Raw genomic sequence first — 26,798 nt, 5'->3', positions numbered from 1 at the left:
TATCTTTAGCAGAAATTTCATCTTTACAAAACTGCTTTCCTCCATACAATATGTTGATGTCTCTACATGCACATCTCTTACTTTACCCCTCAGTACAGTCCTGTAGTTTCTCCATGTAGAACATGGGCATTATTTTTGAGTTTATTCTGGATTATTGTTTATGTTTCAGTTAATTTCATAAGTGAGAATTTTTTTGCGATTATATTTTTTAACTGTTTAAACTGACACCTAGGAAGGCAGATTCGGATTGTCAATACTCACTTTGTAACTTGTCATTTAAAATTGTAAGTATTAAATACTTGTTCCAGAATCCTTTCTTTTCTGTTTTTCAAAATTTGTTTCCAAGATTCTCAAAATGGTCATAGCTAAGTAGTATAGGTGGGGAGACAGATGGAGAGAGGTAGTGTGGCTCATGTACAAACTCTGAGCACTTTCATGGCTGCCTTTAGGCTGGAGAGGCCTCCGAAGAGCCCAGGTAAGACCAGGGATGGATTTGCACGCACTTGAAAGCCAGCTTTCCTGCCTGTATGGTGAAGCCTGGTGGGCGAGGCAGGTAGATGAACAAGGTCCGATGGAGGTCATTGGCTGCACAGAGCGCTGTGTCTGTGAGAACTGGAGACCATCACCATGGGAAATGCTTGGTGCCAGGAACACTGCAGGGGAGCTGGGAAGCCTGTGTGTTAAGGATTTTCCAGCCCTGGGAGTGGGAAGATCAGACTCTGCATTCAGATCTGAGTTTGAATTCATCCTCTCTTGTTGACTGGTCCTCTGACTTTTGTCAAGTTATATACCCTCTTTGAACTCCTGTTTTCTTGTCTCTCAAAATAGGAGAATTACGGCCTGCTGCTAGAGTGTTTGATCAGGGTAAATGTTTTGTGTCTATAAGATGCCAAGTACTGTCACAAGTTCAGTGAGAAGTGGGCTGTTGCCTCTTCTTCTGCAACTCAGTGCTCGACAAGACATCAGGGGAAAGCCTGTCCCTAATTTGTGTGTGATGCAAGTAGGAACAAAATTAATGTCTTGCCTTTCACTAGCAGTATTCTTACTCCTTTGCTTCGTTTACTTCTTTACTCTTTTCCTTTCCCCTTTCCCCTCCTCCACCAAAAGAGCCTGAGACTGTCTCAGAACACTAGATTTAAATTAGTTTAAAGGTTGTCTCATCCTCATGAAATGATAGTAACTTAAAAAAAATCTGTACACATCCCAGAATTCATTGTATTTGATTTACACACACACACACACGCACACACACACACACACACAATCAGGCTACCTCCCACTTACTGAGGGAGAAGAACCACTTATTCTGTGTTTTCATTCACTGACCATGAGAGCAAAGTGTGTAACGCAGACTTCACCTGGCTTCGTGCATGGTGTTTTTAGTTGGATTTCTGCTTTGTGGCCATAGAATTATTCTCCTAATAGAAGAGAGGAAGTGGAGACATAGACATTCTGCTGAGACGTTGGTGTCATCATATTTGTGTTGGGAAGGCCTTAAGACAGCATAGAGTCATAACTGTTTATGGGTGAGAATCCATGATAGTGTAACTTGGACAAGAATCTGGATCTTCTACCATCGTGTCCATGTGGGTGAAGAGGCAACTTGGTGGGGGATGGCAGGGATCCTTCTTGCTTGAATTCCAGGGTCTTGTTAGTTTTCATTGCTCACCTGCCTTTAGTTTAGGTCCATGTGGCCTCTCATGGGAAGGTCACTCTGTCCTGATAAATAGAGTTTCTAATCAGCAAAAAGCTCTGAACCCACTCATATTTCCCAGAGTTTTTTCTGCTGACCTGCTGACACTTTATTTAATTGAGACCTAAGGAACTACTGGATATAAAATCCTTTGTGTTATCGTTAGCCCTTGAGTTCCATAGGAATGGGGTGCTGTCTCAGGCTGTCTATGGCTAGATCTGAACAAAGATAGGGTTATAGGCTGTGCTGCTGGACCCTCCACAATCAAATGTGATTTCCACCTTAGTTTTTAGAATCAGGCAGATGAGTTCAAATCTTGCCTTTTCCAGTTATTAGCTTTCTGACCTTGGGGAAGGAACTACTTTTTGTGTACAATTTTTTTGTCTGTAAATAAGTTCAGTATTTATTTTAAGGTTTTTGTTTTAGAATTGAATGTGCTAATTCCCTCATTTATACCTAAAATACTGATCGCGTTGTTCTATGATGGTGCCTTGGTTGTTGATTACTAAGGCACTCAGCAGTGAGAAAGAGAGTGGGGGAACCCTGGATTCTAGAGCTTATATTCCAGGATATGGTTGTAAAAGACTGGATGTGCAGTGGATTTTTAGTAAATATCCATTCCTTTCTTAATCCGTATTGATTGTGTATATATTTTTATACTAATATATGAACAATTTTTAATGCAATTTAAATCTTTCTGTAATATTTAAAATATGTAGCTGTAAAAAAATAGGTGAAATAAAATGATTTCACTTTTAATTTCTTTTCAATAAGCAAAACAAAATAAAATAGAAAAGAAAAACAAGTATTGAAGGAATAGAAATAACTTTATTTCCATAGAATCAATTCCCTATGATAGGTTTTTTTAGTTGTGTTGTTAAACAGCATATAAAATTGGTAGGTTGTGACATATTGGAATTGAGGAAAGAGTGGAGACATACTACCACCAATGCAGTCATTTTGTTACGAAGTCCAAACTCGTTCTGCTTGCTGCATGACAGGCCAATAAATTGGGAGATGAGGTGTTGGAGCAAAGAATAGTGACTTTATTTGAAAAGTTGGCAGACTCAGAAGATGGTATACTGATATCCTGGAGAACCCTCTTCCCCAAGTCAGAATTCATTCTCCTTTTGGACTAAAAAGGGGCGGGGGTATGGTTTGTTGTTGCAAACTTCTTGCTGTATGAATTGTTTGTTCTTGGAATCCTTTGTTCTTGCAGCTGTCCATGTGTGTCAAATAATGGTGCCCCTGTAAAACCTCCAAAAAAAAACAAAGATTATTCTCTATTTTGCAACTTGCCATCTCTAAATAAGTGTAGAAGAGTTAACATCCTGAAAGTTCAGAGCCCGGAGAATAGGCTCTCCTGGATATTTCAGGCTAAAGGCAACTTACTTTTACAAAAGGTACAGAGCTAGCAAGTCAGCCTAGAAAATGGCACAGGTTTAAAGCCAAAGAACAGATCTAACATGCAGTCAAATTTATTCTTTTCTATTACAATTTCTTTTTCTACCTCATAAATAATTTTAGTAAGAAACATGAGCAATTTTTTTTACTTTTGCTTCTTAGTAACGGATAAGTGGGCCAAATACATTTATGAGAGCAGGGATGCTCTGCGGGCACTGGTGTCACAGCAAACTCTTGTTGGGGGTGGCCGACCCTGCAACATGTCTGATGCCCCGTGAGTGTTGGTGAGGGCCCCCCTAATCAGGGGCTGTCTTCAGGAACCAGTGTATGGGCATTGACCTCTGGAGACCTCTTTTTCAGCTGCCGGAAATTTTTTCAGATACTGTGACTGACTTCAACTGGGGATAATTAGGCAATAAAGGAAGAGGAAAAGGGCTTGGATTAGAGTAGAAGAGAAGGACAGAAGATCAGGGAGACTGGGGGCTTGGTAGTGGGGCCTCGGGAGAGAGGGGAGCAGAGGTGGGGAGGGGCACGGCTCTGGAACCAGCTCCTGCACCTGTCCCCGCACCCAGGCCACACAGCTTTTAATTGGCCAGGACGCTTTCCTGTCTGGATGTCACCCTGGGCAGAACCTTGAGAATCGAAGGGAAGTGGTGGGCAGCACTCACCTAGGGGATCACTGAGGACTTCGTTCAAGTCCACGGTGCCTTTTCTGGTCATGTGTCTTCACTTGCCCTTTATGTCAGGATCTGAGGAGCAGGAGCAAGGAACGCAGGGAGAGATCCAGGAAGACATCTGACTGTGTTAAGAGACGACAATCACAGCGACACAGGAAGTGAGGACACTTGCAGCAAAGTAAAACGACTTCACAACTATTGCATCAGAGCTGCCGGTGTGAGAGAGCCTAAGCCTGTCTCAGAGGGCAGGGGACAAGCTGAAAGGAATGGTAAATTTCCACTGACAGTTGAAATTTTGTTAAATAGCCTGCTACTATTGATCGTATCAATTGAATGAATGCAGGCATATTTCTGTGGGCATTTATAGGTTCACTCAACCCCACCAGCCCCTCTTGCCACCATCGGGGATGGGATTTTTCAAGCACAGTGCCCCTCCTGCTTGAGTGGGCCACGCTGCGGGTCCTCACCTGGGGCCGGACTGCTACAGGGCACTGAGTCCCCGAGGCACGGCCTGCGAGACACGACAGGAACATCTCTGCTCTTGACTGGGGGCCTCCGTTTCACCCTGCAGTGTAAGAATGCTGGTGACTCAGTTAGAAGCATGCTTTGAAGCTGTCCATGTCCTCGCCATCGAGAAGCAGAGCCTGGAAGCTTCCGAATTTCTCCAGGATGCGGTCTACATTCACCTTCAGCAGGTGAGTTTATGTCCGTTTATAAGTGGAGGAATTACTGCAGTTTTCCTGGAACTTACTTACCACTAGTCCATCTGATTTTTCTGTGCTAGGATTCAATGTTGCATGCTAAAAATTCTGGAGTCAGATCTTGAAACCCTGATGAAGAAGATTATTTTATTTCTTTATATGATAGTATTTTACTTTCAAAATTCAGAGTTTTCGGTTCTTTCAAAAATTTTTTGAGGGGTTGGAGAAACAATATTGCTCTTACCATCTTTGTGACCTATTGCTATATGTCTCTCACCTGTCTTCTGTCACTTGTGAGGCAGTTCCATTTGTGACCCTGTCCGGGCTGTTCATGTTATAAAACATAAAGTCTGTAAAAGTACAGTCCCTTTTACTCTGAAGACATTCCAGAAGTATTAGTTAAATCTGGGTGTGGTTTTAAGAAGACAGAATCATCAGAACATGTACTTGCAGGTTGCTAGTGCAAAGTCCCCAAATCAATAATCTAGCTCAACATCTAAAATCTTTCTAATCTACCTTGGATTTGTATGGATAAGTGAAGCAATTTGCTAAGAACTCAAGACCAGGTTTAGAATACAGGCTGGTGTAGCTCAGCAGGTCCTCCCAAGCTGATGCTCTGACAGAGGGCGGGTCCTAGGGGAGAGGGCGTGTCCTCCCCTCCCTGAGCTGACAGTTTGATGGCAAAGACCTTCATCAGGTGAAGAACTTGGAGTTTCTTCTAAGAACAGTGGGTTTAAAAGGAGTCCAAAAAGCGCGGGAGTGACACAATCCCATTTGTCTCAAGTATGGGAGAGTGGCTGTGGGGCCACTTTGGAGACCCTTGAGTCCAGGTGGGCAGTGTTGGTGGTTTACACTTGAGCGGTGGGACGGTCAGTGGGTAAAGGCGAACAGATTGAGGGCATGTTTAGATGGTAAAAAGGAAAGGATGAATGCTGTCTGTGAAGGTAGGATGGAGTAAGGCCCAGGTTTCTGGGTGGATTAATGAGGTAAATGATGGTCCCGCTGTGCTCTAAGGAGGGAAAGCTGCAGAGGGAGTTCTGGGGGAAAACTGATGAGTTCAGCTGTGGGTAAAGTGAAAGGCTGTTAGATGTGTGGTCTGGGAGCTCTGGTGAAGGCAGTAGTGAGTAGGGTGAGGGGAGAGAGACCTTCAAATCATTTTGTCTTGTGAACATACAAGTAAGTGTGAGCAATGACACACTTAACACCTCTAAATTCTGGATTTAAAACCCAGTAACATTTTGTTATATTGAGTGCAGTGGTTCCTAATTTTTTTAATAGAAATTAAAAAAATAGAAACAAAATAGTGGAGTTAATCAACATCTTAGAGTTGATGTCTGTCCTTGTATGTATTTTGATACCTCATCTGTTTATAAGCATAATCTACAAAAAGTTAGCTTGCTTAGTATAAGAGTTAAACAGAGGGACGTGACCCACACTGTTGGGGTTTGAAGCTGATTTTCTTGGGAAAATTATGTCTCCTCTCTGTGCCTTAGTTGCTTCTTCTGTGACTTCCCCCGGGCCCCTCATCACAGCTGATTTCCTAGACTAGATGTTGGGAGGGAGGCTGCTGAAGGGAGTAAGAAGTGGCAACTGCTTGGGATACTGAAGAGAGAGACAAAAACAGATTAAAGCCGAGAAACTGAGTACAAATACCCTCAAAAAAGAAAGAATCCAGCAGTGTTTTGAGCCCCTTAGCGTAAGGGAAACAAAATCACGTGGACCCAAAGCTCTTGAGCATGTGAGTATTGTGGGTGGGAGGGTGTCATCAGAAAAGGGTTGAGAAAAGGCCTTTTCGTTTCCCTTGACGTTTCCAGTAAGTATGGGGAGCAGAAGAGAAAACCCCCTGCTTCACAGTGGAAGCTGCTATTTTGTGCGAAACTGACCAAAGTTTGGAAACCAATCATCAGCGGTGCTGGCAAATGAAGAGACTTTGGGATTGGGTGGGGCACTTGCTGCGACTTCCAGGTGACCTGCTGGCTGGGGGCTGTGAGGCGGGCAGTAGGTTTGCAGGGTGACCCGGGCATAATCCCTGGCTCTGAGGCTGCTGGTCTGACTAGCAGACCTTGGCACCCGCAGTCCTAATGGGGCAGCTCGTAATGTGGCCTGGGACACCTGCCGTAATGAGGGCGAGAAGAGGGCTTCCCTGAAGGGGTGTCCCTGCAGAGAGTGGAAGCGTCCTCCTGCAGGGTAAGAAGAGCCTCTGAGCAGGGGGCCGGATGCACAGGCAAGACCACCCTGAGCACGGTGGCTTCAGGGAGCCGAAAGTTATACAGTGGCCCGAACCGCCTTGTTCCTGAGAGACTGCAGGGAAAAGATGCTGAACAGGCAGGCTAGGGTCAGACCCTTTGGTGTGTTATGAGTGACAGGAAAGGACTGTTCAGGCAGGCACAAGAGAACCCTGTGGGTGTCCCAGCTGGGGCGTCACGCTGAAGGGAGGAGCAGAGTTATAGACTTTGCCACTTTTTAGCTGTGTGACTTTGAGCAAGATCACCCCACCTCTCTATATATATCTTCATCTGTAAAGTGACACAGTGACAAGCTCGTGTCATCAGAAGGCTTAGTTTAGCTCTGATCCTCTTTCTCCAGTCCTGTCACTGCTTCCCTGCAAAGTTCTGCAGCGGCTGCTCTTACCCTGAGATGGGAGGGCATAGAGGGACATTGTAGCGCCTGAGGGCAGGAAGGGGTTGCTTTAAATGCAGACATGTTGCCGCCTGCAGCTGCAGACCTGCAGGCAGTTTGGTTGACGGTCCTGGAGGGGACTTTGGAGGCCTTAGGTCGTGGAGAGTACTTTGGACGCCTTAGCTTCGTCTTAAGTCTTGTTTTCCCTTGCGGACCGGATTTGCCTTTGCAGATTGATGCTGAAGATTTGGGCTTCTGTCAAATCTGTTTTCAGAGATTGGTATATACTTAAAATATCATATAAAATAAAATGATTTATTTAACGTGTGGGACTTCGCAGCTGTTGGGAACAGCTCTGTTGGCCTGGTCTCCATGGAGGACACCAAAGGTCAGTAGAGCGTGCGGGATGGCAGGTAACCTGCAGTGCTGCTGCAGGGTGTTCTCCCCAGTAGAGCACTCTGCTGAGTTGACTCTTCTCTGAGTTTGGTTGCCAGATGAGCAGACAGCAAATTAATGAGTTCTGGTGGGATTGTATAATGACAGGAAGAAAGAGGAAACCGTAGTTTTTCCAGACTAAAATACGCTTATGGTTCCTGAACCAGTGTGTTCCATTACAGAATTTATGACTTGTGTCTATTCTGGGACTTCACTGAAATTAATGTTCTGCCTAAATGTTAAAAGTTATGTTTTATTTGGCTGGAGGACTCCAGCCGGGATGACAGCCTCTCAGATCACTCTGAGGGACTGCTCCCAAGAGATAGGGGAGGAGCTAGGATATATAGAAGATTTACAAGAAAGACCAGGTAGTTGGAACAATAAAGTATTGCTTGTTATCTAAAGAAAACCAGATATCTCAAGTTCAAGTATTTAGTGCTTTTCTATGTATGGGATGAAGCAAACATTTGGGTCATTGAATTCATTCCTTTGGCAAGTACCTAGCTATCTACGGCCAGTATCCTGTCCTTTCTTACCCTGAGTCCGCTCAGAGGGCACCATTGTGAGTGGCTGAGAGGCTGGGCTGCAGGCATGCACTCGCTGGGGGGTGGCAGCAGCCGCTGATGACTTGGTTTCAGCATTCTTTGTTTACTGACATGGTTGCAGTATTTTCATTCACATTGTAGTACTTTCATTCACAGTGCTCCCCTTTGGTCCTAAATTCTACCAATATTTTGAGAGACATTTCATGACCAATTTGTCCCACGGTGCTAGGATGGCTCATTCCTAGTTCAGGTGAAGAATCTTCTGAGTTGCCATTCAAGGTGTTAGTTTTTTTTATCAGGCCCTGTTGATACTAAAAGTTCTCTGGATCACCTGTCTTACTAGTCTATGTTTACCCTTCATTGCTCATTCCCATACCTAGAATCACACTATTACAGTTACTTTATTCAGGGTTATAAATTTTATCTATTTCTTCAAGATGTTTAGCCATCATCAATCTTGTAGGCCTAGTTACACATTGGGAAATGTAACAGACAACAATTTTATAAAATAGGCAGTATATCAGTAATACAGCTAGTAACGTTAATAAAGTCACGAGTAAGAATTTAATAGTCAAGAAGTTGTATTTTTGGGTTAAAATTTTGCTTGTGTTTCTGATTGAGTTTGAGTGATCTTATGAGAAAGTTCATATTTATGGTCAGGGGCAGAGCAGGTATTAATTGGCCAGGTGAGGTCTCCCACCTTGTAAGATTAACAGTGGCCTAAACAGAACTATAATTTATTTTTAGAATAACATTTCTGAGGGCTATCTATTTAGAGCCTTGGAGTAGGGAAACCCACCAACGTAACACAGAAGTACTAGACATAGGTAATTTACCATAAACTTAACAATTGGAGTAGTTCATAATTAAAGGTAGGAGAAATTATCACAGTAATTGTTATGCAGCCCTGGTCCGGTGTCTTGGGTCAGCTCTCTACCTCAGATGTCGTCTTCTTCTCATCCTGGCCTGGTAGCTTTTTCTCCATTTGGGCATTGTTTTAAGGTGAGCAGTGCTCTATAGGCCAGTGCACTGCAGGGGCTATTTTTGATAGGAAATGAACCCGAAAGTCCATTTCCTTCAGCTTTGGTGTGTATGGTCTAGTTAAGAGTACCTGATAAAGGTCCTTCCATTCAGGTTGGAGACAGTTCTTTAAGTCATGCCTGTTCCAGTATGTATAATCCCCTGGCTGCAGGTCATGGGGCATTGGAAATTTACCCAAGGATAGATTACTGAGCTTCAGAAACAAACCTAGAGTATCCTTTTCATAATTCAATTAAACTGTACAGCAATGTGACATAACAGCAAGGAATGATCTGGGAAGTGTCTTAGTAAATACGGACGTCAATTAACAAAACTAGAATTTAATATCCACTAAATTATAATCTTTTTTCTCTCTAAAGTTACCCTCATTTTTCTCAAATAAAGCCATGTCAAGATTAATTTGTTTACAAGTTAAGTCTGATTATTTGAACATATAGGCTTTTTTAAATTGGCTGTGTTGGAACTTTTAATTAGGAGTCTCAGGGTAGAATGTTAATAAGGTTTGCTAAGGCCAGGAAAGCCCCGTCAAGGGCTTGTCATGGATTTCTGCCTTATAGATTTAGGTAAATTCTTTTGTCTTTAAAATCCTTAAAATACCTTGAGATTCCTATATCTGTTAGGAGATGATCTTCCTCATTTGTCTGATAAAGCCACTGGGGACCTAAGAGTTTTTAGTCGATTGAGGGATCAGATAGAAAAGATAACTGTTTCAAGTCTGCTTACATAGGTATAATTTATCAAAATGCTGTGAATCATAACTAGCTTAAAGAGAAGAGATTCTTCATGTCTGGGAAACAGGTTAAAAGCCAGTAGTATTTTAAACAAAATCAAAAATTATAACCATATTCATCAGTTTACTCAGTCCCATGTAACTAATTCTTTTAATCACAGTTTTCATTGGAACTTTAAAATTTCTTACCCAGTTTAGTTCACTGCTATAGTTTGAAATTTATTAGAAATCAGTAAATCTCCTTGAAGAGAAAGCATTTTGCAAAACCATCAGAAGACAACCATTAACTGTCTATAAATGACAAAAGATTTAAAAGCATGGTTAAACTGTTACACTATAATCGATAAAGAAACCTGGTCACTATACCCAGAATTATCACTGGTAACATTTCAGATATACCAGAATTTTAGGGAGTCCATATAATTTCTACAATATCTATATTAATAATTATTTCTCATACAATATAACCTTAGAAGATTTATTATTCATTTGATAATACCATGTTATTTAACATGCCAAATGAAACTTACTAGCTTAAAATCTCTCTTTGGGATGTTTCAGAGGCCCTCTGTAGCATCCCAAATTTAACTGGAGATTAAAAGAACTTTAATTAGAAATTGATATTTGGGGAGCTTGTTAAAAGATTTCAGAACACTTGGTCAGATAAACGTATAGATCACTGTAACGTAGTACTAATTCATTAACAAGAAAATATATCAAAGGTAAAGGCAGAACAGATCCGTTAAGTGGTATAAGAACGTTTACAATCTGTTACTGAAGGTGGATTAATATTTTAAGAAAATATTTTCCTCTTAACAGAGAGAAAACCAAATCTACTCTTGTACCTGCTTACTTCTAAGATTCATTTACTTTGCCCAAGTTGATTCTAAACTTAGCCAATTCCGACCACGTACGAAACCCTTTCTTCAGGGTTCCTCTTCCCCAAGTCTTCCACAGCTTTCTATACTCATATTAGTGTGTCCCTTATTTTCTCTTCCATTCAGAAGTAACCAGCTTCAGGAGAAATTCACTATTTTTCATTAACAACATATAATTCCATTCTTATATCTTCTTTACACATTTACCTTATTTTCCTAGGATACTGAGATCATTCCCTTAATAATAGAGACTATTTCAGGGTGGCAACAACCATTTATTAATATTTCTAAACACCTTTAGTTTCTCTGTAAGAGGAAGTTAAATGTTAAGTAATTCATAATTCAATCTTATTTTATCTGAAAATGGCATAGCTATTTAATAAAATCCTATCATTTGACTTAATTTAGCACAACTCTAGAATTTAAAGATACCAAACATTTAGAGATTATCTTAAGCAAACATTTTAAAAATATATTTTAAAAATTTACCCAAAGCTCTCATCTCATTTGCATTTAATTTACTTAAAATTTTATCACACCACATTTCTGTTTTTTTTTTTTTTCTTGACCATTCTGCAAAAGATATAACAGGATCGTATTTGACTTTCATTAAACCTAGGTACAGTAAAGGTATTATACTTAATATTGATGACTTTAAAGATGTCTATATTAATTAGAACATACTTAAACTAAACAATATCAAATATTATCTTAATATTGAATATTTTCCAGTTCACGTGATGCTGAAATTCAATTTGGTCAGTTTTTATTTTAAAAATACTTAATTTGTAAGCTCTTATTTTTTACGTCAATTAAGCAGAGCACTTTAACTTTGATTTTTTTTTAGCTGTAGAAATATCTCACATCTATAATGTGTACACAGTCTTATAAAAAGACAAAATCTAGACATCTCATAGCTTCACTTTAAAACTTACTTATAAGATAGGTATAATAATAGTTGGAGTAAGCTAAATTTGCTTGCTCAAATCACTAAGGCTTACTATTTATGAAACAGATATTTAAGATTTCTTGACAAAGTCTGACGGACCCTTCAGAGTTCTGAGTTCTAAAATGCCAAAAATTTCTTGGCCCTAAGTTTTATTTCGTTGAGCTAATTAGGCTCAGTCCTAGGTCACTGTTTGCTGTATTTACATTTCTGATCTGCAAGACAAAGACACAATCTTCCAGTTCCCCAGAGAACTGCTCTGTCACCCAGACCCAATTTTCTCTCCTTAATTGGCATTTTTTTATCAGTGAGAAGAGCTGTAAACAAAGAATTCCATGTTTAAACTTTAAGGTTTACTTTATCATGTCTTCCAAAGCTTGCATAAGGCATTTAGTAAGTTCTCTTTTCCTTGAGGTATAAGTTAAACCCAGGGTAAACCTTTTACTATATTTTTTTATTAGCCACTGAATATTAGTTTTTAGTTTTACGCTATACTGGACGGCTCATGTAACTCTATTGATTTCCTTTACTTTGTTCAATTAATATTTTCTGAGGGACAGATATGTGCCCAGCCTTGTAATACCAAGAAGGGGAAGCGTTTTTCCATTGAAACGTATCTATCCCACAACATAATTAAGCAAAAGTTTTATATAAAGACCATTTAAATATACCAATTTTACAAAATTTATCTCAATTTTATTAAGTCTTATACCTTTAATTTTTATATTTATTAGGTTTAATCAATAATTCTTATTTCTAGAAGGAGTGCCAGAAGCCTTTTTTTTTTTGTGCACTGTATCTAATTTTATAGAAAAGTCTCTAGATGCCCAAGATTCAGCCAGAGAGCTTAGACCCTTCTCAATGTTTAATTTGATTAATTGGTCGGTTGTCCCAATCATTGATCAAGTATTTCAGTCTATATATACATATATTTTAAACTGTGGTAAATAAAACGGACTTCTTTGAACTTTAATGTTGGGGGGCAGTAGGTGATCCCTTTGGCCCTTTTTTTTTTTTTAACTTTAAGTAGTGTAGTATCAAAACCTTGTATCTAAATCCAAAAATGTCCATTTTATTTATCTCATTCAAAATAACCTTTTAAAAATATTTATCAATTTGGGATAAGCCTTTATCTTTCCTTTTTCGACATTTTTACAATCCTTTTTTCCAGTTATTCAACCTAATTAACAATAATTATTCTAAGTTTTTATTAGCAACTCTAGAACCATTTATCGGAAAGGAAAAACACAAATGTAACTTTTCAAACCAGTTATTTTTTTTTTAACTAAGTTCTTAGTTTAACCATTAGATATATTTTTCTACCTTTAAACTTGATTTTAATAGGTACCAATAAAACAGCTGTTTATAGTGAGATCTCTTTCAACTTTCACAAATTTAAAAGTTTTTCCTAATTAAAGGATCCATCATATGGCCATCAATTTATATATATATAATTTTAAACCAATAAAATGAAAAGGCTTTTCCACATGAGAGTGGGGGTGTTGCCTAAATAAAATTCAAAGGTTTACTCTAAAAAAGCTAAAGGCCTTTGTGGTCCAGGCTGATGCAACAAAGTTTAAGATGGTAAAATATCTGAAAATTGGTACAATCAAAGAATTGCTTAGAATCCAATTTATTTGCGTGGCCACCATATGTACACGATACTTGTACCTTTTGTATGGCAGAGTCCAAGGTTTCCTTTAAAAAGAAAGTAAACATATATATACATACATACACACACTTAAAATCCCAGAGAAAGATAAAACGTTTATATTTCAAGGACACAGGAATAGAAATCCAAGTTCCCCCTAACGGGGATTTTGTTTTTATAAGTTCAGAATTCCAAAAAATATTTTTATCAGGCCTGGTTAGTTACTTTCAGAGTGAGATTATTTTTCTAATTTCCAATTAATGTTTTAAGTTTTGTACGTACATAAACCTGGCTGGGGTAATAGTTGGAGGCTGGCAATCTGTCATTCCTTTTTCTTTTCTTTTCTGATTTTTATTTTTTTTTTTTTTTGAAAGTTCTTTTCCCCATTGTAAGGTCGGGTTCTCAGAATAAATTTGCTAGTAAGATTTCTCACAGGGACAACTCTATGGCATGAAGTCTTTGCCTCTACCATTCCTGCAAGATTCTCTGTCACCCGAGAAACTGTTATCAGCCAGGAGGAGGGTCCCACTTTTGGAGTTGAAAGATTCCTCATAAGAGTTTTACTTTTATCCTGAAAAATTCAATGGATGTAACCAAATTGAGGAAAACATTAGACCAGCCACTTACCTAACCACTCAGCCCTGAACCCAGTGTTTTTCAACTTGGACCCACTCGGGACGTCTCCACTGGGTGAGTATTTTCCTGATATGTTTCCACCAGCCCACATCGGACGTCTCCTCAAGGTGGGTATTTCCCGTTATCTTTCAACCAGGCCCCACCCAGTATGTCTCCACTGGGTGGGTAATTCCCCCCAGTCTCCTTCAACTGGAGGGCCAGATACCTGGAAACACCGCCAAATAAAACTCAGGAATATCAACCAATATGTGAGATCCGAGAACCAGGAGAGACTCACCGAAATTCATATGGACTCCCCGAGGAGGCGGATGGGAACAAAGGGCCACTGCTGGTACAAAGGCCCCTGTTACTTGGAGAGTTCAGGTGGAGAAAGTCTGCTCTGGGTCCCTTCATGTTGTCCAAAACTGTTGACTGAAATACATGTGCAGCCTAAAAGCTAAGAGTTATGTTTTATTTGGCGGGAGGACTCTAGCCGGGATGACAGCCTCTCAGATCTCTCTGAGGGACTGCTCCCAAGAGGTTGAGGAGGAGCTAGGATATATAGGAGCTTTACAACAAAGACCAGGTTGTTGGAACAACAAAAGATTGCTTGTTATCTAAAGAAAGCCAGGTATCTCAAGTTCAAGAATTTAGTGCTTTTCTATGTATGGGAGGAAGCAAATATTTTGGACTCACTGAATTCATTCTTTAGACAAGCACCTAGCTATCTAGGGCCAGTATCCTGTCCTTTCTTATTCTGAGTCTGCTCAGAGGGCACCATTGTGAGTTGCTGCAGCGGCCTGTCTTTGCTGGGGGGTGACGGCAGCCGCTAATGACTTGGTTTCAGCATTCTTTGTTTACTGACCTGGTTGCAGTATTTTCATTCACATTGTAGTATTTTCGTTCACGGACTGATTATGGATAATCTGCAACCTTGGAAAGCAACCGAGATGGAATTACTGCAGGTACCTTCTAGTTTAATAAGCTGTGTGCAAACATAAACATGGAGGAAGCATACATTTGGATTTGGTGGTGTAGGGAAGGGTTCCTGCACATTACAGGAGAACGCAATGCAGAATTCCTTAAGTCCACCTTTCTTTACTGTAGTGGTTTCTGAGAACAGTTTATGGTAATTAACCAACATTGACAAACGGTGGCACACATTGCATTTAAGAACTGGCCGGCTGCAAACTTGTGGATTAGACAGGTAGAATTCATAGGCAAGTGGTCAGGTGGATGGGAGAGAGATGGAGCCAAGGCCTGGGCCCAGATTCCGGTTTAAATCGCCATTTCCTCACCATAGGGCCTTGGACTAGAATGTAACCTCTCCTAACCTGTTGGTGAATCTGTGAAATGGGCATGATAATTTTCGTTTCTTCCTGGGATTGTTGTAAGTTCTAAAGAGTATTGTAGCACACATGGAGCACTTAACACACTGGCACTTAGCGGTGTTCACTGTGTGCGGCCGCCCCGCTTGGCGTGTGTCAGAGCCGTAAAGGCAGCATGTGTCTGTTGAGGGTGCACTGGTGGCCCCATGAATAGGTTGTGAATTTGGTGATTTCGTTTAATCCTTGTAACTCTGTGTGTCATGGGCAGTTATTTTCATGGACAGATGAGGAATCTCAGGGTAAAGAAGACTGTGTAATTTGCCCAAAGTCAGACCATAATTTTGGGTGCAGGAGCCTCGGTTCAGCATGGGCCCCTGGGCCTTCTGCCCTCTCCGTTCAGCACCAGAGAAAGATGTGGGGTCGGCTGTTTCCCAGCCCAGAATATCCGGCAGGCCGCAAGACACACCTGGCCCTGCGCTGCTTGAGCAAAAACTCCGGAGGAGAGGCAGTTACAAAAGTTATAAACATAAAAACAGACGAATGCAAACTGTGACCAGCTCTGAGAAGGAAAGGAACACACCTCGCCGTGCAGAGCTGGGAGCTTTCCCGTCGGGGCTGATCTGGGGGCGTTCATCTCAGCTAAACAAGCTCTGCTGCTGCACTAAGGCACGAAGGCAGGGCGCGTGTGGCCAGGTAGACAGGGCCTTGTTAATCATACTCATTCCCCATTAAGCTGCAGCTGTCACGGGCACTTACCTAGTAAACAGATGTCAGCCATAATCATCACGCACTTTTCTTGGTAGTTTTATTGGCCCCACCTATGAGATGAGGTCATTGAAGCTGGGGAGTTTGCTGCATGCCTGTGATTACCTTGGAAATAACCCCACTGGTCTTTCAACCTAAACTGGTTTGGCTGTCATGTCCCAGCCCTGTGAATGGCATCGTATTGCTTCTCCCAAGTGGCGCAAATGACTGACATTGATATTCTTAATTCGTAGGAAATGGTATGTGACAATAAGTGAAAAGGGTAGTAAGGAATTGTTTGGAAAACCAGAAAAAAATTCAATTCTTCCCCAGCTGGGGGACCGTACCCTGTGTCACTCACCCCACTCACTGCCTGTCACCTCTTCCCTGCCGTCTCCGCATTCAGAAGCCAGTCTGAGCCGTTGAACAACATTTTGCCTCATGACACTGTTGACTAGGACCTGCGGCCTCTCTGTCCCTGGGTAACTCTCTCTTCAAAGCCACTTAAAGTTTTTGCAGGCTCCTCCGCTCAGATGTAAGAACAGCCCCTTTAAACTTCTAGATGCAGCTCCTTAATCAAGATCTTGTGAAGGAAACCTGGTCAAAACCTGGGAGGTATGCACACAGTGACTGCAAACTCAGCACTTTATGAAGTTCAGAATCAGATGGATGGGTGACTCAGGAAAGGCTTTTTTAAGGTAACAGGGGGAAAGTGAAATGATGCAGGCTGTGTGCGACTGAATCATCTCGGCCCCAGCAAGCAAGGCACCTGCGTTCAAGATGGTGTGTGGAGCGTGCAGAGTTCTCACAAAGAAAGAATTTGTGTGATGGGAGGAAGGACAGTTAGGTACTTTACTGGGGAGGGAAAAAGTGGGCTGAACATTTCCTGGTTGAACAAGAGGATTGTGACGTGATGTTCTTGTATTTTGGAGAGAAGGGTTTTGTGGGGACAGGCCTAGGGGGAACGCTGTCTGCCTGGGGAGTCAGCACATCAGAGAACCACAGAGAACCGGGCAGACCCCAAGGCCCCTGCTGGGGAAGAGGCTGCCCGCCAATTCGAGCCCTGGAGGCTGCTTCTGTCCCTTAGCTGGGGCCTCAGAAATCCCTTCGAACACAGTCCTGTTGATACAAGAGAAAAAAAAAACGGTAGCATGAGAAGGGCTGTATCCCAGGATTTTGTTGAGCCCCTGCTATGTGCCCCACCAGATTTTGTTCCTTGGCTTCCTGCAGTAAAGAATTTAAGAACAAGCCAGTGTTGAGTAAAGGTAGATTTATTCAGAGAGATACATTGAAAGGCAAGAGAAACTTCACGAGATGTGGGGGTTTGATGCTCATATTAAAAGTGGGTACACACTCCACAGACAGAGTGTGGGCCTTCTCCGAAGAGGGAGAGAGAGTGGTGACCGCGAGGTGATGCTGTGTTGCTGGTTTTCATGGGCTTGGTGGTTTCTTATGCTAATAAGTAGAAGGACCAGCATAAGGGCAAGGGTCTGAGATTCCCAGGGAGTTGGCCATTTCCCACCCTGTGACCTTTTGTGGCTAGCCTTGGGATGGCCATGGTGCCTGCGGGCGTGTTATTCACCATTTTACTATTAAAATGGGTGTATAATGAAGCTCAAGCTCTGCTAGAAGTTAAATCTCTTCATCCTGAGCCTCAAGGCCTACTGGGGGTTGAATCCTTCACCATTTTGATGTTAATTGCTGTGGCCTTCCTTGAATGGCTCTGCTCTGCCCCCTTCCATCCTGTCTCACTGTGATGACACAGAGAGAGCAAAGGCCGAGCCCTGCCTTTGCTTCTGCATTTAACAGCGGGAGGTTTGGGGTGGGCTGAGGATGACTCTGAGTGGTGAGAAGGATGTTTCAGCTTTTCCCACGTGAGACATGGGGACCTGCCAGCAGCCATCGCAGATTTATCTCACGGGCATTATCGCTTGTGTTGTTACGGAAACAACAGGCCAGCCAAGAAACAAGCACTCTGATTTATTACACCGGCGGACTCAGAAGAGCTTCTGTTCCGAAGCTCTGAGCACCTCCAAGACCTGCACATGAGGTTTTATAGGGTTAATTACAAGTATGGGGTATTAGCCAGTAAGGCTCAAACAACAAATAGCAAGGAATCAGTACACTGGAGCTTATCAATTTGGAACAGATCACGTTACTGACAATTGTTGACCTTGGATTTACGAGGTAGCTTATTAGCCCAGTAAACTGACACTAAACTTCAGATTTACGAGTTAGCCCGGCAGAACTTAGATCACTAAACCAACACTTATCACACTTAGATTTGTGACTTAGCTCCTTAGCCCAGCTGGGCTTTTCCTTCACAGTGTCACTCATCTTTTCTATTTTTCTCTTCTTTTTTTTTAAGTCTATAATCCAAATTTAATATCAAGGTGTTTTTGGAAGGAAGTTTCTCTTTTTCTTTTCTTTGGGGCTCTTTTGGGGGGTAGGTAATTAGGTGTATTTATCTGTGAGTGGAGGCCCTGGGGCTTGAACCCAGGACCCCGTGCACGCTAAGCACACGCTCTACCACCCACCCCATGATCTTTTTCTTTTTGCTTTAGCTGCCAAGAATCTTACATCTGAATTTCTAGTCGACCTTTAACACTTGCCCTGACTTCATGGAATCCATTTTTATGACTTTACCTCCCCCTGGTTTCATTTAAATATTGGATCTCCATTTTCTCTTCACTCTCAGTTTTGCCTTTTTGTTGTTATGGTTGTTAAGCTGTGTTTAAAAAAATTGTTTAATTTCTCTTTTAGCAGGAGTCTGAATGTAAATAAATATGTAAACAAACAGCACACTTAAATGCTTATATATATTCTAAGCTGTTTAGTAATTATTTAAAAACCGAATTGAATATTAAATTGATAACATTTTGAAATTATTTTTTAATTTTTTACAAAGATATAGCTGATTTAAAATATGATATGTTTCAGGTGTACAATAGATGTCCCATTTATAGTTACTGTAAAACATTCGCTGTATTCCCTGTGTTGTAAGATACATCCCTCTAGCGTGTTTGCATTACAAGTTGCAGTTTGTATAAGAAAGTTGGGTAACACAGAGTCTGGGACGTGGCTGTGTCTGACCCAGGTTCACGCTCACTCTGCCTGTCAGAGTCCAGCCCTTCACTACTGTCTGCAGGGGAGCAAGTGGAGGCAGCCCTCATCTGCGCTGGCACCACCCTCTGAACAGCAGTGACAGCAGTGACTGTGTGTGGACGTGCAAAGTGTTGTTCCAGGAGCTTTACATGCATTTCTGCATTTCATAATTACAGCCCTCCTGTGAGGAATCGTTTTATGTTTTTAATGAATAATACATTTTATTTTGATTTTGATAGACTTCAAACCTCCGGAAAATTTACAGGAGTAGTACAGTAAACGCTTAGATACAGTTCACCTTAAAGAGCATTACTTGCACTTTTGTGTCTGGCTTATTTTAGCATAAAGTTTCAAGGTTCATCCATATTGTAGCCTGAATCACTACTTTATTCTTTTTGTTTGATAATATCCTTTTTCTTTTTTTTCGTTTTTGGTCTACTTAAAAATATTTTCATTGAAGTTTAGTCAGTTTATAATGTTGTGTCAGTTTCTTGTGAACATCACAACACTTCAGTTAAACAGTAACATATCTGTATTCATTTTCATATTCTTTTTAAACATAAGTTACTATAAGATATTAAATATATTCTCCTGAGCTATACAGTATAAACTTGCTGTTTATTCTTTACATACTCAGTATCTGCAAATCTTGAACTCCCAATTTATTCCTTCCCACACCCTCTCCCCTCTGGTAACCATAGTTTGTTTTCTATGTCTCTGTGTCTGTTTCTGTTCTGTAGATAAGTTTATCTTTTTGTTTCTTTGTTTTGTTTTGTTTTGTTTTGTTTTTTTAGATTCCACATGTGAGCCACCTCATATGGTATTTTTCTTTCTCTTTCTGGCTTACTTCACTTAGAATGACATTCTCCAGGTCCATTCATGTTGCTGCAAATGGCATTATTTTATTATTATTTTATGGCTGAATAGTAGTCTATTGGAGAAATATACTACAGTCTCTTTATCCAGTCATCTGTCAGTGGACATTTAGGTTGTTTCCATGTCTTCCTATTGTAAATAGTGCTGCTGTGAACATTAGGGTGTAGGTGTCTTTTTGAATTAGGGTTCCTTCTGGATATGTGCCTAGGAGTGGGATTGCTGGGTCATATGGGGGGTCAATTTTTTGTCTTTTGAGGAACCTCTATACAGTTTTCCACAATGGCTCCACCAAACTGCATTCCCACCACAGTGTAGGAGGGTTCCCAATTCTCCGCATCCTCTCCAGCATTTACTGTCTGTGAACTTCTGAATGATGGCTATTCTGAATGGTGAGAGGCGATACTTGATTGCAGTTTTGATTTGCATTTCTCTGATAATGATATTGAGCATTTTTTCATGTGCCTATTGGCAATTTTTATGTCTTCATTGGAGAAATGTTTCTTTAGGACTTCTGCCCATTTTTTGATTGAATTGTTTGTTTTTCTTTCTTATTAAGTGTAAAAGCTGTTTACATATTCTGGGAATTAAGCCCTTGCCAGTTTCATTTATTGCCACTATTTTCTCCCATTCCATAGATTGTCTTTTTGTTTTGCTTTTTGTTTCCTTTTCTGTGCAAAAGCTTGTAAGTTTAATTAGATCCCACTTGTGTATTTTTGCTTGTATTTCTATTGCTTGAGTAGACTTCTCTAGGAAAACATTGCTGAGATGTATGTCAGATGTTTTGCCTATGTTTTCTTCTAAGAGGTTTGTAGTGTCTTGTCTACATGTTTCAGTCTTTAAGCCATTTTGAAATCATTTTTGTGTATGCTGTGAGGGAGTAGTCTAACTTCATTGATTTACATGCAGCTGTCCAGTTTTCCCTACACCATTTTCTGAAGAGGCTGTCTTTACTCCATTGTATGTTCTCACCTCCTTTGTCAAAGATTCAATGACCAAAAGTTTGTGGGACTATTCTTGGTAATTTTGTTTATCCGTTCATTGATGGATGGATATTGTTTGTAACCTTTGGCTACTCTGAATGATACTGCCATGAATATTGATGTGCAAGTTTTTGTGAGAAAATGTTTTCATTCTGTTGGCTGTACAGTTGGCCCGCCATATCTGTAGTTTCCACTTCATGGATCCAGATGGCTGGTTGTAAAGGGACTCGAACTTCCTTGGATTATGGAATCCAGGGTGGGGGGTTCCTGAAACGAACACCCCTGAGGATACTGAGGGAGGACTCTATATGTAGGAGTGGAATTGCTGAGCCATATAACTCTAACCTTTTGAGGAAACACCAGGGTTTTCCAAAGAAGCTGCACCATTGCCCCTTTCCAACGGCTGTGTATTGAGGGTTCCCATTTCTCTGCCTCCTGACCGACACTTGTTATTGTCCATGTTTTGATTATAACCATCCTAGTGGGTTTAAAATGAGATATCATTTTGATTTTGAGTTCGCTAGTGATGCTGAGCATCTTTTCATATGCTTATTGGCCAATTGTGTATCTATTTAAATCCTTGGCATATTTAAAAATTGGGTCGATTTTCTTTGTATTGGTCACTTGTGAGCATTTGTTTCATATCCTGGATACTACTCTCTTATTAGATGTATGCTTTGCAAAATCTTTCTCCTATTCTGCAGATTGTCATTTCACTTTACTTTTTTTAAACATTAAAATAGTTTCTTTATAGGGGAGGTAATTTGATTTATTCATTTTATTTTTCTTGCTAAGCACGCATTCTATCAATTGAGCTACCCCCTTCCCCTTTCATTTCACTTTCTTGATGATGCCCTTTGTAACAAAAGGTTTAATTATGATGAAGTCCATTTTATCTTTTTTTTTTCCACTTGTGCTCTTGGTATTGTATCTAGGAAGCCATAGCCTATCCTAGGACCACAAAGATTTGTACTATGTCTTCTTTTAGAAAGTTTATACATTTAGTTTTTATGTTTCTGTCTGTGATCCATTTTGAATTAATATTTTATTTGTTATATAAAATATGGGGGTCCAGATTCCAGATTCATTCTTTTGCCTTCAGATACCCAGGTGTCTCTGCACCATTTGTTGAATAGACTATTCTTTCAATGGAGTGTTGTTGGCACATTTCTGGAAAACTGACTGTAAATGTAAGTTTCCCCCCTGGATTTTTTATTGTGTTTCATAGATTTATGCATCCAAACTTATGCCAGTACCATAATGACTTGAGTACTATAGATTTGTAGTAACCTTTGAGTGAGTCCTCCAACTTTGCTCTTCTTTTTCAAGATTGTTTTGGCTGACCTGGGTCCCTTGCACTTCTATATGAATTTTGGGATAAGTTTTTCAATTTTTGCAAAGAAGTCAGCTGGAATTTTGATAGGGATTCCATTAAATTTGTAGATCACTTCGGGGAGTCTTAACATTTTTAACAATATTGTCTACCATTCCATGAACATGGGATGCCTTCCATATATGTAGATGTTTTAAATTTTTTTGGTGATACTTCAAAATGTTCAATGTACAAATCTTGTAAAATTTTGTTAAATATGTCTCTCATTTTATTATTAATGCTGTTGTAATTGGAAAGGCTAAGCTTCCTAAGGGTGGGACTAGATATCAATTTATTTATTTCTAGGATTCCTACACAGCAAATACCCTAGATTTATATTTGCTTCATAAATCTATCCACAATTCTTCCCACCCCCGTGTCATAAGAAACCAAGACCCAGGTTAAGCTACCTGAACACCTATGTGGAAGTGAGAAATGAGACCCTTGGGTGGGGCTTTGTGCAGATTATACTGAGAGCTTATTCAGTATGGCTTCATCTTAATTTATTTTAAACAATCCTTTCAGTGTATATAGTCAGATATATTAAGAACATGCCGTTTTGATGTGCGGAGGAGCTAAGACTATAATTTTCAAATATTTTCTAGTGAGAGTGTTGTACTTGAAATCTAATTTGCATCAATCTTTGAAGATTTATGTTTCAGGAGCTTTGACTATATAATACCAGTCTTTATTCAATAACTACAACTAAATGCTCAAACAACATGTAAGAGTTTGAGCAAACTGCCCCCGCCCCGTAGTGCTTGTTGGCTGCAGTTGTAACTGGAGTCAAAGCTTACCTCTCCCAGTACGCTTGGGCTGATCTGCTCAAAGCGGTTCATCCAACAGTTTGTCGGTAGTCTTTTGGACAAAGCCATAAAGCATTGATTTAAGGTTGCTGGATTGGAATCTATTTTATTAATATTAAGTAAGCACATATTGAGTGCTTACTGTATGTTGGGAATTGTCCCTCAGCCTCACATGAATATTATTTCACATAAAACCTCTGATATTTCCTTGTTATTCTCACTTTACAGATAAGGAGACTGAGGATTAGATCTTCTCTCTTTTGCGGTGAGCTCATTATCAATGACGGGAAGTTGTAAGAAAAAAGATTGATTCATCCTGAGAAAATATTTTTCTGAGAGTCAGCATTGAAGAGGGTGACCACTGAAGAGGGTGATCATTGTTCGAGTGAGACGAGCCCCAGGTTGTACGGAGTCAGCATCCCTGTCCTGGACACGGCACGTGTAGTGCTGCGTGGTGGGTGAGGTGGAGCGGCCACACAGGGAACGTGGATGCCAGGCCGTTGGGCTGAGCTCAGGCCAGTGGGGCTTTCTCCTAAATGAAGTGGGACGTCATTGACAGATTTTAAGTAGGGGAGTCGGGTGCTCTCGTAGATCACATTTGTATTGTAAAATGCTTAGAAAAATTTAGAAGGCTCGGCAGGAGGTGATGTGATGAGTCAGAGTAGGGTGGCTGTGAGGTGTAGCGGTGTTCAATTTTCAAGTGATTTTCAGTCCCAGGTTTGTGGCTCAGTAGCCGTGTCACTTTGGATGACGCACTCAAGGAAGTGAAACAATTTATCTAATCAATTGAAGGAGTGATGTACCGACTTCCCAGTACTGCTCTGGTGATCCAGTGAGATAACGTGTGCACAGTGTGCAGCGTGGTCCCCAGCACAGAGTCAATGCTGAGGGAGTGCCAGTGAGCACCTGGCAGGTCAGGTGTGGGTGGTGGGACTCGTTGACTGAGGAAATTGGGCCCTGAAGGAGGGGTCCAGTCACATCTGTGAGTGATGGGCCTGAGCTGGGAGAGGCAGGGAGACCTTGCCCCCCGACCAGAGGCCCTGGGCAGGACGGCTATGGGAGGAGCGCCATGAAGTCATCTCTTTACAGGTGGAGTTGGAGGTGCCCTTGAGACATCTAAGTGCAGTGTCACAATCAGAGTGGAGGTCTGGGCCCGGGCTGTGCATTTTCCTATAATCTCAATCCCTGAGGACGCCGAGGTATTGATCACTGAACGTGAAGACATAGTTTACAGGACAAGTGAATAGTGGTATCATCTCTGTCATCAAAGCTCACGTCTCTTTATTCATCACTCACTTTGCTAATTGGGTACTTACAGAGCTCACTTCACCATCCTCACCTGGGCTCAGGCTCCACAGAAAGGAGCTGGTGAGTCTCCCTCTTTTCCAGAAGATGACACATTTTGCTGGTAGCCTTCTGTACCTCGCCAGACTTAGAATTTTAGTTTGTTCATTTAATTCTATCTTCTGTTGTCCATCTCCTGACAGGAGAGGCGTTTTACATCATGGTCAGGTTTCAATTAGCTGTTACTGAGAATTGCTGATCTGATCTATAGTGTATGTATTCTATTAACTTTGTAGAGTACTTATCATTTTTCTGTCTTTGCCATTTAATTTTGTTTGCCCCTTCAATGTTCTATCCTATTTGGGGCCTTATTTTATTTTTTAATTAAAAAATGTCTGTTAGCAGTTAAGAAAACAAAAGCAAAGGAAAAATGCACATGATAGCTAAATTTAGAAAATATCTAATGTGTTTTCTGTCTCGGCAATGGAGGCTTCTAGAAACTCGTGAAAACCTTCATTACATAAGTTCCTTAAAATGCTGATTAATAAATAAGACCTTCCTTCCTCATCTTTCAAGCTGCACAGCTAATTGTCAAGAAAGTGAGGGGAAATCCTCAGAAGCCAAGACAAACCAGAAAGCAGGGATTCTGGGAGATAAGCAAGTCTTAGAAGCCCTGGGGTGCCGGTTCGCTCCTGAACTGAGTTTCAGTTGCCCTGGCAGGAGGGAAGGAGTTGAGCCCGAGGCCTCTCACACTGGGAGTTGATTGGCTGTTCTTATGTAAGGCCAAGCACATCCTGAGAACCCTGCTTTATAAAAGGGTGAATTAGAAAGAAAAGGATAAAAGCATTCCTCAAGGCAAGGTAATAAGGATAGTCAATATTTTTGGAAGCCGGGAAAAATAACATATCCAAAGTAAGGATTTAGTTTAAATCTGTTCTGGCATGAGAGTGACAACAAACTCCTGGCAGAAAATCACAGCTCCTCCCGGAAATAGAAGTTGTGTTTTGAATGAATCAGTGGACAGCCATTCCAAAAAAGGCCTCCAGAGTCTTCTGGATCAAGATACTGTACCCAAACACCTCCCTTCCATGGTCTCATTTAAATAACCAGAAAGGTTTTAAAGGAAAGAAGCCATAATCATAGTTCTGTTTATTGACATTACTCTGTGCTAGGAATTCAGAGGTGACTATGGAGTTGTCTCCTCTTTTATGGACCTTACTTTCTATTTGACATAGTTGGGGAACTTGGTGGAGGGTGGTGTTAGTCTGTTGCAATTAGCCAGGAGAAGAGATTAAGAAAACAGTGAAGGGTGTGTGACATTTTTAGCTGAGGACAGTCCTGTTCAGTTGGTTTGTAATTGCAGACTCATTGAGTTGTCACTGGAGGGAATTGATCTTATGGAATTTGGACTTAACTCAGGCCTCTTCAGAATGGACAAGTGAACCTGGAGAAAGACAGTCAAATCTGTGCAGACTTTAAAGTCCACGTGAACGTGCTCTATCCCTGAGCCAAAGATAGGGCAAGTAGGCAGCACTTTTTGAGGACAGAGGAGTGGTTTTTAAGGTTCTGCAAGGATGAATCCCAGGGAACCGGGATGGCCAGTTGTCAAACTGTGACTTTGCTATTTGGACGTTGTACCCATCGAGGATATTGGCCGTTTATAGGTTTCCATTTCTCGTTAATACATGTCAGGTGATGAGGACGTGGGCACAAGCGTTTGACACCTGGTCGAGGTGACTTTGGGTACCTGCCTAAAAGCGCGGGCACAGCTGCGGCTGCGTCACACATCTTGCCGCCCACCCCGCTCCCCGGCTCCGTGATCACGGCAGGGTGGTTCCTTATTGAGCTGTCCGTCTCCTCTGTGACATCGTAACCAAACAAAAGACTGGGGCGTATTAGCTTGGCTTTGTTCTTTTCCATCCTTCCCTTCGAATGATGATGACTGATAGTGGACCCAGTTACGTTTGCAGATGATTTACAAGTAGGGCTCTCAGTACAAACCTTGTAATCCCAGCTGTGTGATCTAGAGAAGAAAGTTACACTCTTTCCAAATTGTTTTGATGCACTTATGTGGAAAAATGATGTACGTTTGAATATGTATTTCCTCTCTGAATCATCATGGCTAGAGATGAATATTTGTAGACATGGAATGAGTTTTCTGTATTTGAACTCTCTGGTCCCCTAAATTCTCCCCAGCTTTTTAAAGTCATCACTTGAGTGCTACCTCCAGAGTTCCCCAAAGGTTCCACCACTGCCTGTTCTTCGGACACTGTGAGTTTCCAAGTTGGAGAAGGCTGCTGGCTGTTGAGGCATTCTCTGGCACATCTCTGGCTGGCTGATGTGGGCTTAGCACCCAAGACTTGGCAGA

At 41.1% G+C, this 26,798-nt stretch overlaps 1 protein-coding gene across 4 annotated transcripts in view; it reads left to right on the top strand.

Moving 5' to 3' along the window:
• LOC116151557 (trafficking protein particle complex subunit 9) overlaps positions 1–26,798 on the top strand; it is a 373,012-nt gene that overhangs the window by 55,913 nt on the left and 290,301 nt on the right. For 2 of the 4 annotated variants that reach the window (XM_064477021.1, XM_064477022.1), the window contains one exon: positions 3,844–4,469. The exons of the other annotated variants lie outside the window; for them this stretch is intronic. In XM_064477021.1, the coding sequence (XP_064333091.1) occupies positions 4,353–4,469 (117 nt within the window). In that variant the 5' untranslated portion in view covers positions 3,844–4,352. The remainder of the gene's footprint in view (positions 1–3,843; positions 4,470–26,798) is intronic. 4 annotated transcript variants of the gene reach the window in all.

This window comes from Camelus dromedarius, chromosome 21, assembly GCF_036321535.1.
Source record: "Camelus dromedarius isolate mCamDro1 chromosome 21, mCamDro1.pat, whole genome shotgun sequence".
In the NCBI taxonomy this organism is placed as follows: domain Eukaryota; kingdom Metazoa; phylum Chordata; class Mammalia; order Artiodactyla; family Camelidae; genus Camelus; species Camelus dromedarius.
Note: the sequence above shows the minus strand (reverse complement) of the source record. Positions and strands in the feature narration are given on the sequence as shown.